The 13,355-nt window shown below is 34.3% G+C and overlaps 2 protein-coding genes across 8 annotated transcripts in view; both read left to right on the top strand.

Moving 5' to 3' along the window:
- Nucleotides 1-1,351: 1,351 nt before the first annotated feature.
- The window catches only part of LOC106073413 (zinc finger protein 729-like), a 44,934-nt gene continuing 32,930 nt past the window's right edge, over nucleotides 1,352-13,355 (top strand). Inside the window, exons 1-3 of one of the 4 annotated variants that reach the window (XM_056031516.1) lie at nucleotides 1,352-1,626; nucleotides 3,628-3,756; nucleotides 4,070-4,243. In XM_056031516.1, coding sequence (XP_055887491.1) covers nucleotides 3,667-3,756; nucleotides 4,070-4,243 — 264 coding nt within the window. In that variant the 5' untranslated portion in view covers nucleotides 1,352-1,626; nucleotides 3,628-3,666. Of the gene's footprint in view, nucleotides 1,627-3,618; nucleotides 3,757-4,069; nucleotides 4,244-10,494; nucleotides 10,663-13,355 lie in introns of those variants that run through there. The other 3 variants (XM_056031515.1, XM_056031522.1, XM_056031517.1) reach the window with 3 other exon arrangements.
- On the top strand, nucleotides 4,343-8,750 carry LOC129926600 (uncharacterized). Of its 4 annotated transcripts, none has more exons than XR_008778303.1 (5): nucleotides 4,343-5,629; nucleotides 6,730-8,029; nucleotides 8,148-8,212; nucleotides 8,368-8,449; nucleotides 8,557-8,750. XR_008778303.1 is itself a non-coding variant. In XM_056031524.1 (4 exons), exons 1-4 carry the CDS (start codon nucleotides 7,786-7,788, stop codon nucleotides 8,619-8,621), a joined length of 456 nt encoding a protein of 151 aa, XP_055887499.1. In that variant the 5' UTR covers nucleotides 6,312-7,785; the 3' UTR covers nucleotides 8,622-8,750. The 4 variants fall into 4 exon arrangements, 2 of the variants coding, with proteins under 2 accessions (XP_055887498.1, XP_055887499.1); XR_008778302.1 differs by having other exon boundaries at nucleotides 4,343-5,182; XM_056031524.1 differs by lacking the exon at nucleotides 4,343-5,629 and having other exon boundaries at nucleotides 6,312-8,029.

Consider the following 13,355-nt stretch of genomic DNA (forward strand, 5'->3'; position numbering starts at 1 on the left):
AAGAGTTTGGCACAATTTCTTCAGAAGCCCCCCTTTGACGTTCTCAAACAAGGACCTGTTTGAAATCTTGAGTTTAAAAAAAAAATAAAAAGATATCAGCTAGAATGCCACTAGATGATTCAGTTCTAAATATTGTCTTATTATTCGTGATGACTATGCCAGATTCTGCTTTGAGAGAAAAAGAATCAAGTCCAAGATTCTCTTCAGGTAGCATTATCAGATTTTTACATATTTCTGACAATTGCGGTAAGTGTGGCTATATGCGAGCGAAGTTTTTCAGACTTAATTAAGTTGATCAAGAATTAATATCAATCAGCGATGCTTTTCACTAACTAGGCCATTGGTGGAAAACAGATTTCGATAAAAGTATTGATAGTTTTGCAACCAAGAAAGGTCGTAATATTTATTTATTGTATATTTTGTTAAAGTATAATAACGTATTTTCGTTGTTTTATAACCGGGGGGAGGGGGGGGGGTTAGGGGGGGGGCATCATGAGGATATGCCGCACTAGGCATCAAACACCCTAGCCAGGGTTCGTACGCGGTCTGGAAAATCTGGAATTTCAAAAATTAAATTTCAGACCTGGAAAAATCTGGAAAATCACTACTTTTTTATGCGATTTATTTTTAATGTCTGGAAAAAGTCTGGAATTTGAAAAAAAAAAAAATCCGATGTCATTAAAAAATGTGGACATTTTACTTACTCCTGCATCGCATAACCGGTAAAACGCTAGATGGGTAGATCTGGTTGGACATAGAGGCATCTACTATTAGATCTAGGCCTATATGTCATGGTTGAAAACACGCGTGATCTCGGCTTTGTCGTCGAAATGCCAGTTAATTTCAACTACGATCTAGATTATATAGATATAGTCAAGATTTAGGGCCTAGTCCAGAACAAATACGCGGCTAAGGAAGCTTTAATAATTTCAATACAGACTTTCGCTAGATTTAATTCTATTCTAGATCTAGACCTACATATAGTTCTAGACCTAGTAACATGAAGTAGAAACATGAGTCCACGACATTCATTAGCTAGAGCCTATATGCTAGATTGTATATAGAGTTATTTACTTAGAATCGATGTAGCCTATTATACTAATTATAGTTGTTATAAAGCTAGGTCTAGCATCTATAAAAATACTATGTTTAGACCAGTTGCGTACCTAAGGCGGGGGGGGGGGGAGAATTTTAAGATCTCCCCGGGCCCCCTCCTGGGGGGGGGGCCCAAATGGGTCTCCGAAATTTATTTGTAAATACATAAATTAATATATTTGATTGACAAATAGTGTCAACGGGTGTCTTTTTTTTTTTTTTCAACATTTATGGATTAAATGTATAACAAAGATTAAACCTAGATCTAGGTCTATTAGTACCTTGACTTTGTTGACATTTTAAAAATATTTTTTCCCATAGTAGGGTAACGTTGTGCAAAAAGCCCTTCTCGGGGTAAAAGGCCTTTCTTAATTTTTGTGCGAATGGCTTATTGGATGATTTCAATTAAGACTTCCTGAGATAGTTTACTTCCGTTCTTTTAATACACATTGAGCTTGGTGCTTTTCAATTTGAATTTATCGTCATAGAATGATAGATCACTTTGAATTTGTCTACCTATCTCACTATAAGGTAAGGGCTCATTTTATTTACACTTGTCTGTATTTTTATTATGTGTTATTTTATCCTTAATTGTAAATATTCTTTGCAAAGGATTTTCTATTTACATCCTTATCATGCCTTTAAGTTTATAGTTATAGTATAGTACTTATAGACTTATAGTATACTGTATACTTAACTTTTATACTCTTATACTATAGGTCTAGTATAACTTATAGTTATAGTTATACTTATAAACTTAATATAACTTATATAGTTATTATATAGTTAATATAGTTACTTAACTTATACTATATATTATATACACCACCATAGTTTGCTTAAAAAATTAAAATATTTCGGCATTAATGGTCCACTGCATCAGTGGATTAAAGACTTTCTGATAGGGAGAGAACAAACTGTAATAATAAATGGCTCTAAATCAACACCGATAACAGTAAACTCAGGTGTACCTCAAGGTACAGTCTTGGGTCCACTACTATTTTTAATTTACATAAATGATTTACCAAATTGCATTAGTTCAGGAACAAAAGTCAGATTATTTGCAGACGATTGCATAATATATAGAACAATAAAAACAACACAAGACACAGATATTTTACAAAGAGAATTAGATGAATTACAGAAATGGGAATCAAATTGGAGCATGTCTTTCCACCCAGAAAAATGTCAGTTGTTAAGAGTAACAAAAAAACTAAAACAAATTAATTCCACTTATCTTATTCATGGCAAACCAGTATCACAGACTAAAAATGCAAAATACCTAGGTGTTATAATAAATGAAAAACTATCATGGAATCCACATATTGATGAAACTACAAAAAAATCAAACAAAGCATTAGGATTTATTAAAAGAAATTTCTATAAATCAAATAAGAACATAAAACTAAAATGTTACTTAACCTTGGTTAGGCCAATAATAGAATATGCATCCTCCGTTTGGGACCCCTCAACTCAAGAAAACATTAAGAAACTGGAACAGACACAAAATAGAGCAGTGAGATTCATAACAAACGAATATTCACATTTGACTAGAGTAACACCTTTAGTAAAATCACTAAATTTAGAAAGCCTTCAGGACAGAAGGCTCAAAAGTAAAGTAGCAATCATACATAAAACACTGAACCATAATCTTCAAATACAAAAACAAAATTTAATAAAATACTCTGAAAGACACAAAGATAAAGGCACATTCCTCGTCCCATATGCTAGGACAAATTTGTACAAATACTCCTTCTTCCCTAGTGCTATTAGAGCATGGAATGGGTTGCCTGAGCTAGCCAGGAAAACCAGTGACTTGGCAGAATTTAAGTCATTGGTTAATATGCATGACTAAATGCATGACGCGTAGGACGTAATCATCTTCTTTTTTGAAGTAACGTCTGTATTATATAAGATAAGATATACTCACTGAACTTATAGATCTACTATTATTTAATTATTAATACTAATACTATTATAACTATAGTGTCTATAGTATAGTATAAGACAATAAGTTATAGATCTAGAATTCTAGATCTAGATTAATATAGATCTACTACTTCTACTACTAGATTGATTATAATTGATAGTCTATTCTACTAGATCTAGATATAGTAAGTAGTATATTTTTAGTCATTATTTATAGATGTTCATGATGTTGCTATACGTAACTCTAAACTGACCTAAACTCTAAATTAGAGTTCTAAAACTAAAAGTAGTAAAAGCGACATGGTGAACTGAAATTTAATCACTTAATCAATTTTTTTAATGCCTATGCTATGCCGGCTATGGCTATGGCCCTACGTTTGTAGCAGATCCATCATCCACAGACAGGATCTAGAGTCGTAGAGAGTAGCAATTCTAGATTTAATCTAGATCTCTACTCTAGAACTCTAGTCTAGTGTCTCTAGACACTCTAGTCTCTCAGTCTAGGCCTTATCAAGACATTTTTTTTAAATTCATTTAAATTTTGGTTAATATCTATGTTAAATGACATTCAAAATTTTAATTAAAAAACTCAAGATTCTGTAGACAAAGACATCTTAAGAACTGATTCAAAGAAGAACAAAGATGGATGACATAGAACAAGACTTTACCAGCGATCTAAAAAATGTCATTAAAATTGAGATGTTAGATTCATCTTTCGACCCAGAGACACAGGTATGATTATTTTTTTAGGGTGAAAACTAAATTAAATTATTTTCTTTTTTTTTTATTTTTTAAATAATATAGAAATGATAAAAATTATATTTCTCCATTTTGTAAGTTGGCACTTTTACATGTTCTGAAATATCTCTATGTCAGAGATGAATATAGTCAGGGTTCGCCCTAAACAAAAGTTTTCTTTATTATATAGCTTTAAAAATAGTTTCTTAATGTTTTTAATAAATAATAATAAAATATAATAATAATAAATAATAAAATATAATAATAAAATATAATGAATCAACTATTCAATGTTCTATTTATAAAGACATCTGAAGACCAAATTCTTCCAAAATCCATGATGACAGACACAGAGCAAGACTTCACCAATGATCTCAAAAATGTCATGAAAATAGAAAAGTTAGAATCTTCTCTACATTCAGAGACACTGGAAGTTACCTCCACTGGTCATACTTCTGAAGAATTTGTAGCTGAAAGACAGGTAATACAATTGTAAAAAATACATTAAAATAATGTTTACAGCACACATAGTAGTAGCAGTGGCTCATACATATGAGTGTTTCTCCAGTACTGGTTACAACTAGGTGTTGGTTCACTAAAAAGTCTGTATTTCATAAGATTGTTATTCAAATGTGACAATTTGCATTACATTGCATTAAGAAATGGTTAATCTATAAATTTTGATATTTTGAGCTCATAAGGTGCTAGGGAAATATTGAAATTGTAAAAAATGTGTGAAATTACTACCCAAAATGGCGGCTTTTGATGTAACACGGAACACCATGGTATGATTGAATTAATATCGTACTAAAACCAAGGGGCATAAAACTTCCATCTTTGTTGGAATATGTTAACAAGATCCTCATATTTCAATGTCATTATTTAGTTTTTCTCAAGGTTATTAAAATATTGATTAAACACGGCCACAAAAAGGCGTTTGAGGCGCATCGCGATGTGTCCCACTTTATACGGAATTACAATCCTCTATGAATTGTAAACAAGAAATAAATAATATGCTCAACATTGCATTTCTGTTACAACAAGCATTAAAGATTTCTTTTAAAGTATTTTTTTTGTTAAAAGCTTTCTAAACATGCATAACGAGCTTAAAATAGGTCGAGGTGTCCCAGATGAAGCGCCTGTGCTGCGTGTGTTAAGAATGGGATTATTTTTCCCACAACACTACTTTTTATGAATGAGAGTTCTTTTGAGCATCACAGGTATTGTGTAGAACAAAAGAAGTGCCGTTTCCGCTGGAAATACTGGCGTAGTAATTAACAGGAGTACGTAAACAATAGCGTGTCCCACAATAAACCATTGATGCGCCTCAAGCGTCGACACGATCAATCGCCGGCAATCTTGCACAAAAACCTCATTTAATCTGTTTTTTGTGATCTTTTGTGAATCAACAACCCATCAGGTACGTAGATATTTCATTATTCTACTGAAATTTAAGCTTATTACAAATAAGTTTGATTGCAATATCCAAATCGAAGTGCTTTTTTTATTACGAGGTTACTAAATTTAACCATTCAATCATGACGTCACGTGAAGCGTCTTGAACACAATTTAGTCTTAAATCGTAAAGTTAATCAATTTTAAAGCCTGTTACTAAACAAAAAGTTTATATTTCTAAAACAATTATGTTGATGTAATAGTAGACGTGTGTAGCGATTTAAAATAATTAATTTGTTTTTATTTTGAGAAGTAAATTGGATTAGGCGTTGAGGCGCTCCTTGGGACCCCGTGCTGGTGTTTTCCATGCATAAATTATGGCGTCACATGTAGCGTCTAATGCGAGTTCAGGATTTGTTACGTTTTCTGTATTCATGGAAGTTTTAATTAAGATTAAATGATTTTAATATATGTAATAAACTATTTTCATAATTAATCATTTTAAATGAACATTTTTTGACATCTTTTATTTTATATTTTTTGTAATTTTACTTTACATCGTTTGGGGCGTTTCAGTGGACACTACTCCGTTTGTTTACAAATGGTGTCCTAGTTTGCGTCTGTTAAGTCCAAATAGATTTTAGTGATAGTTTGTTAAAGATTTTACAGTGTCAGATAATATTAGCTACATCTAAAAGAAATAAAGCGGTACTGTTTAAGAAATATTAAATAATTAAAATTTACTTATTACTGTAAATAAGATTTAGAACTATTAGATCTTTCGTTTGAGGCGCATCTCGGACACTTGTCTTTAAAACTTTAAAGAGCTTAACTCTAGATCTAGAAATCTAGACTGATTAGACCTCTAGACCTAAATCTAGATTTACTCTAGATCTAGATCTAATTATGTAATTCATTATCTAGATTTACTCTAGATCTAGATCTAATTATGTAATTCATTATATTATAGCTAGAGTCTTGATCTAGACCTAGAGTAGAGTAGAATAGTCTAGTCAGTCTAGATCTAATTCACTATCTAGATTTAGATCTAAACTAGATTATTAGATTAGAAATCATTAGATCTTTTATGAATCTAGACTAGTGACTCTAGACTAGATCATTTATGACTAGATTTAGAATTTAGAATCTAATTTTAGATTTAATAATATATTTTTCTTTAAATTGACCAGTATCTAGAAAAATATCTAGAGACTAGATCTATATTATAGACCTATTCTATATTAAAATGTAGATAGTATCTAAAACAAAGTTTGGTTTAACCTGCACTTAATTTCCATTGTATTGTTTATACAGTATATTCAATTATATTATATTCAGTTCTTTCAGTCTACCACTGAATGATTATAACTTAAGTTAATATAATTAACAGTACTAGTCCTATACTATTGATTGAGTCTATCCCTATCAAGCAATTATGGGCATTACTAGACTAGATTTAAATAATGCACCAATATATAATATATTATATGTTTATGAAATTTATTAGTAGGCCTATATTATATATAATAGATCTATTTATTTAGATACTTATACATTTTTTATAAATTACAGATTTCAGTAATGGAGTATCTGTTAGAGTTTCAAGGCGTCTACAAGCCAAGAAAGACTCTAAATTTACAAGCATCAAAGCCTGAGTCTCTAACACGTGTTGCTGTTTTAGAGCAGAGAGAAAAGGAAAGGTTGAGAAAAGCTGCATACAGGGCCTAGTTAAGCCCACATGAAAAAGCTTGGATAAACAGAAAACGCAAAGAAAGAAAACAGCAAGCTAATAGTCCACTTAATGTCATCTCAGCAGAGGTTGGTGAATCACTAGGTACTGGATTCCAGACTCCAGTGGCAAAAAGAATGGCTGTTTCAAGGGCTTTGATGAAATTGCCTAGGTCACCCAAGAAATATGCTGCAGTTTTTGATGGTCTCACACAAATATGCTCCCCAAGAAAAAGTAAAAGCTGTCCATGACATACGCTTTCTGCGCCTACCTGAGAGAAGAAAGCTCATCCTTCTAAACAACATTAAAGAAAGTATCAAAACCTAACTACACTCCACCAGCAAAAAAAAAAGTCAGATGTCTAGTGCTCATAGACAAGTACTCTGCAGTATCCTTAGTAAGTACAACAAACTCAGAGGTTGTGCTTCTCATTTCTAACATTTGGTCAAGAAGTTTTATGTCCAAGTGCAAATCAGAACAAATTGCAAGAAAAAAAATGACGTGATTGCATTGCACAAAATGCCTTGGAAACAATATTCATTTTTTACAGTAGAGGGAACTGATCCCTCTCAATCATCTGTTAGTGCTCAAACAGGAAAACGTTTCATGCAAAAGCTACTTTACATAAGATGCAGTCTTGCTTATGTGAGTTGTGTTTGAAGATTTTTCTTTATATAGAGGGCATTAATAAATTTCTGATCAAAAAAGGACACAGAGAGCTGACATTAATAAATCCAGCTTCATCACTTGACTTAACTCTATGCCCAAGAACTAATGCCAATTGTTTTCATAAGCTGCAGTGCATTGAAAGATCATGTAGCAACTGTGGTGTGGATTTAATTAACAAGTATTGAGCCTTTAAAAAATTGCACAGATGAATTAGCAGAGTGGAGTATAGTATGTGGTCAAAGATGACGGATGAGTATGTTCAGAGTGATGGTACACTGCAAAAGGTATCAAAGTGGCGACCAGTAAATAAAGAAGGATCTTTTAATGACCTAGTGAGAGGTATTACACCTAACACTATTGCTTACAGAAATAGAAGCTGTTTCTGCTATCCATACAGAAATTCATATGGCAGTCAGTGCCTGCATGATGAAATATGTGGCTCTTGGAAGGTGTTCAAACTTCAGAAACAAAATGGTAAGTACTTGTATTTATTTATTTTTAAATAGCACTTTACAATTATCTGAGAAAAAAACATTATTCATTTTAAAATTACGTAATTGATTTCTAAATGAAATTGTTTCTTTTTCTTCAGTAGTGCAATCTCAGTCAAATCTTGAAGACTCTTTGGATGTCAGTCCCATATGCTCAAATTCAAAGGTAAAGAGCTTTTACATATAAACATTTTAAACATTTTCATTGAATCTTATGTTACCTGTATTGTATAAGTTGTTTTTTAATAATATACCTTGCTAAATAATTTTAGACTCATTTTAGAAATTAAGTATTTCAGCCCCATGTTGTTGTTTTTTCAGGCCCAAACAATTTTCTTCACTCATCAAAAGTACATTGTAAATAGCTGTGTGATTGTCAAGTATGGGGAAATATTCTATCCAGGTATAATTTTTTGCACTGTGTACCTTTTAATTTCAATAAACAAGTTCAAAGTATGTTTTAGATTGAAGTATTAACTTTTCAACATTGCTGGTAATTTTTTCTAACAGGAGTTGTGATAGAAGTCCTGGATGATCAGCGCAGAAATAATTTTTTAAAAAGGCACAGAAATTAAAGAAATATAGGACATACAGTTAGTGTATGCAGACAGGATTGTTACTGAAGTGATGTTGATACCAAGGCAATAGTTTGAGAGTGGAATGTTTTGATTTCTGAATTTGTCAAATAAAATTTGTGTACAGTTTTATGTGTTTTCTTTTCTTTCTTTTTTTTTTCAAACCTTTTTCTGTGTGTTAAAACTAACAAAAGATATAAAATATATATTTGTCAATAATTAAAAATAATAATGATCATTCACTTGTGCACAGATAAGACAAAAATATAAACTTATAAACATTATTTTAAAAATGGTGTCCCATGAAGCACCCGCGACATTTTGTGAAATTAAAGCAGCATTTTTACAAATGGGTACTATATGACTAGAATAGTGAACTTAATAACAAGTCTAATGGATCACTTTAGTGCAAAAATAAAATAATTTCTATATTCTCACAGAATATCTTTTAAAAAAACTTTAACTTGTAGTGTCACAGGTGCTACGGTGTCCCAAATTTTGAATTGAGCTCAAATCCACTTTTTCTATGCAAAAGCATAAATTTCAGTATCTAAAGACTAATATCAATAAAGACAGTTATATTATGCTAAAATACAATGAATTTATCAATTGGTCGTTGTTAAATTATCAAGTGGTGTCCCGGTGATGCACCTGTGACGCAAAAGGGGGTACCCCTTGAATAGACACTGCTGTCAAAATCTACATCTTGCAATTCATTTTCTATTGATAAATTCTTAAAGTGAACTGGTTGAAGAAGTGAATACAGTTGAAATGAAACCAAAAACTTCAACTTTAATTTTTAGCATAATGTGACACTTTTTGGCACCAGTACTGGAGAAACACTCATATGCAGTAGTTTTAGTAATTGTAATCATAGTACCTAGTAGGCAGTAGTTTCTGTACCTGCAACAGTAGTAGGCTGACAACCTGATGGATCCTGTGGAGAAAACAGACAAGTTAGTAAATTTCTCTCATGCACCTTTTTGATGCCCTTCATTAAAATGACTATGTCAGATTGATAAAATTGTTGGTGTTAGGGTTCGTCCTCTGGAATAACACGTGAGGGCACATCACATCCTGTCTTTGTTTACACGCATAGATTCCAGAGAACACTCGGTGCTGTGTCATCTCGCCGGGGTCACACATAGTGACCTCTACCTGTCATTGTTCATTCGTAACAATATAAATATTAAAATAACATGTATGAGAGGAAAAATATGATTCAAGTAAGCATCATTGAGATCATTTGTGGGATAGAATCCAAAATGAAATATAAGTAATGATAAGCATACAAATTGAAGAGTTGTGAAACTCAAATGGTCAATTAAAACAAGTATGTGTATAATTGAGTTCAATCCAAAGTTGGATTTAGTGAATGTAATTACTCTTTGGCGGAATTGTGAACAAATTTATTCACACTAGACAAACTTGTCCAGACTGATGAATGATTCTAAGACAAACTGTTGAGTTAATATTTAAAATATATTTATATATATATATATATACATGAATCTAGTCTAGATTTGGTTGAATAAATTATTGGCTCTGGAGGGTGTTGTGATGAGATGTTAAAATAATTATTGTCGGGCTTGTTTGTTAAAGTCAAGGGGAAATTGGATTTTATTTATCCCACTCACATATACAAGATATTTTAACAGGCACACCACAACTAACAATAAGAGCAGACCAGTATATTAAATTTATAATGTAAAATGATTAAATAAATATAAGTTTACAAAAGATAACTGATGAAAAAAAAACAGAGAAATGAAATAGATGTTTTAATTTGTAAAATAATGTGTAAAATAAATTCTCATCATAGATTGATAATCAATGAGTGAATGATAGAGTGTTCCTATCGCCTTGTCTATTTATTTTCTTAGCTGCTAGCACATTGGATCTTCTTCTGGTGGACATAGGACTAGCACTCAGAAGGATGAATCATCTGACTCTGTCTTAGGACATCGCCTCGGGATGTCTCCATGCTGTAGGCAATCTGGCTCTAGGATTAGGCTGCTGCCTGTTTACCAGTTTATTTTCTGTAGGGAAGGTTGCTCTAAGCAGTGGGAAGTAGGCAATGCCTTTTTGCTGATAGATATCAATGATTCAGTATGTTATGGGTGGGGGATTTGGTGTGGTCGGCTCCAGTCACAGCTTTGCATGGAGATCTGGCAGAAGTAGGCAACTGTGGGTCTACATTGATAAAGCATTTCCAGTAATAAGGCTGGGGATATGATAGACGATAAGGAAACTCCTAAAAGCATTGAGCAGGAATTCTCTTTGCAATCATTCAAATGCAGGTTTTGGTATCAATTCCAAAAAGGCATTTAAAATAATTAGGCATGAAATCTTAAAGCACACATAGTTCAATGATAAGCAAAATACAAGTGTGTTAATTACGATAAATGTTTTATCATACAAAGTACGGTTATAATAGTCAAAATTCATCCATGGAATGTGATTACGTGGACAAGTAATCAATTATAGTAAAATGGGGAATGAGCATAGCACACAAAATCTAAGGAAAAGATACAAATAAATATTAGGAATCATGTAACAGTGATAAGGGGTTGATATGATTAATCAAAACCATATTCCTCCTAGGAACTATAGCCTAATAGGAGGAAGCTGAAGGATGTTATATGTGTTTGCCCTAGTGAATAAACACAACTATTTATTTCATTTTGAACTTGTTGAGCTGCCTGCCTTTTCGTTGAGTGCCTACCCTAGAGTTACAACAATATTATTAGATTATTATCAGAGAATTTCTTGTATTCATTGAAGGCTGGCCAGTATGGATGAAAGATGTCAGAAAACCTACTCCCCCCCCTCTCACGTAGTGCTCTGGCAAGAAACTTAGCCGTTCGACTTAATGCCTCGTAGCTACCATACAATTCAAGTAACTGCTCAGGCATGTCCCCCCTTAGCTCACGGAGACGAGGGCACTCGTACAAGATGTGTGACTCTGTTTTGACACTCTCTCCACAGTGATGGCATCGGGAGTCAAAGTTTGAACGGAACCGGGCAAAGTATGCCCCAATGGGACAGTGTTCTGTCCTTCTCTGGGCAATAATTGTCTGTTTGACCTCCTCAGTCGCCTCCATGGATCGACGTGATCTGGGTGACGCATGTGCTGCCTTTGTGCCGTTGCTGGTAAAAACGTGCTTGGTGCTTCGAGGTGTGTGGCTGCCAATGCACCCTCCCTTGCGAGGGCGTCTGCCATTTAATTGTTCCTCACGCCGCAATATGAGAGCGTCCACTGCATGACAAAACTACAGCTCTAATAGCTCGGAGGACGTTATCTGTGGCGCCGACTGCCTCTTCTACTATGGGTGACTTTATCCCGCCGCCACCCATAGCTAGGAGACTGGAGCGAGAGTCAGTGACTAGCACCACAGTAGTAGCGCTAGTATCATGTTGGGTCATTCAAGCTCTAATAGCCTCAAATGCCAGAGTTATCCCGACTGCCTCTTCTACTACGGGCGACTTTATCCCGCCGCCACCCATAGCTAGGAGACTGGAGCGAGAGTCAGTGACTAGCACCACAGTAGTAGCGCTAGTATCATGTTGGGTCATTCAAGCTCTGATAGCCTCAAATGCCAGAGTTATCCCTATTAATTCAGCATCCATGGAGCATGCAGCGAGGCCGCATGGGCCAGAGAGACGATCTGGTTCTTTCCGGTCTAGGTAGACTATAAGGGCCCCATGCCCAGATCTATCGGGGTCCCTCATTACCGACCCATCTGTATAGCAGAAAATGGCATCTGATGGGTAGGACTTTAGTGTGGCTGATGCCAAGTTTTGGAGTATGGCATGTGTTAATCGCCTCTTAGTGGCTCCTTCTTGCCCTATAAGGGACATGCTTATTTGTGGTGCTGGCAGTCTCCTCCATCGAGGGCAAGTACTGTTTCTTCTAATAGGAATTCTATCAGTGGAGAGCACAGCTGATTTTGACAAATTGGACGCAATGTGGAGGAATGATTGCATTTTTATGTGGTTTCTCGATTTCCACTGTTGCACTAAGATTGTGGTAGGTAGCCTAGAGTCGCCCCTTTTATAGCTCTTATTGGCCATAAGTACCGCCCTCTCCCTCCTTAAATGTAAAAGGGCCTCGTTTGTTAAGATTTCAGCAGCGTTTGTTGGGCTTGTCCGAAAGGTGCCATAAATGAACCTCAGTGCCTGTGCTTGTACTCGGTCGATTGATTTGAGGGCAGTTTTACTAGCATATACTTGAACTGTATAGCTGTACTCAATTTGTGATCTGACTGCCCCTAAGTACAATGTGATTTTACCTATCTGCTCCCCATTTGAGACCTTCCTAGCTCAACTCAAGCCTCATGCAAATAAATGTAACTTCCAAGAGCCAGACAGAATGAATCAATACAAATTTTTTTTTTATCAGACAGGAAAGTGCAGGAAAAACTCCTGCCATGCTCAGAGCTGTCCCTTAAAAGGACCATAGAGATTTGTAGAGCTTTCGAGCAGTCAACTAACAGTTTTGGAGAAAACAGAGAAGCTCAGGCTCGCCTTAATAAAATGGACAGAACAATACAGAAAGCACCAGTAACAACCCAAGAGCGTCGATTTCGTGGACAACACCACTCATCAGGATATGAACCAAAGTGGTTAAACACAATCAATGCACTCAATTTGAAAAGAGTCAGGCTCAAGGATAAATTCATAGTTAAAGAGTGAAATACATTCACTAAAACTCATGAAAATACTCCTCTACAT

This window comes from Biomphalaria glabrata, chromosome 6, assembly GCF_947242115.1.
Source record: "Biomphalaria glabrata chromosome 6, xgBioGlab47.1, whole genome shotgun sequence".
Classification (NCBI taxonomy): Eukaryota; Metazoa; Mollusca; class Gastropoda; family Planorbidae; genus Biomphalaria; species Biomphalaria glabrata.

Coding starts and splice junctions, on each gene's coding strand:
- LOC129926600 (XM_056031523.1), top strand. CDS start 7,786: ATGTGGTCAAAGATGACGGATGAGTATGTTCAGAGTGATGGTACACTG. Junction 8,030..8,147: donor CAAACTTCAGAAACAAAATG/GTAAGTACTTGT, acceptor CTTTTTCTTCAG/TAGTGCAATCTCAGTCAAAT. Junction 8,213..8,367: donor CCATATGCTCAAATTCAAAG/GTAAAGAGCTTT, acceptor TTGTTTTTTCAG/GCCCAAACAATTTTCTTCAC.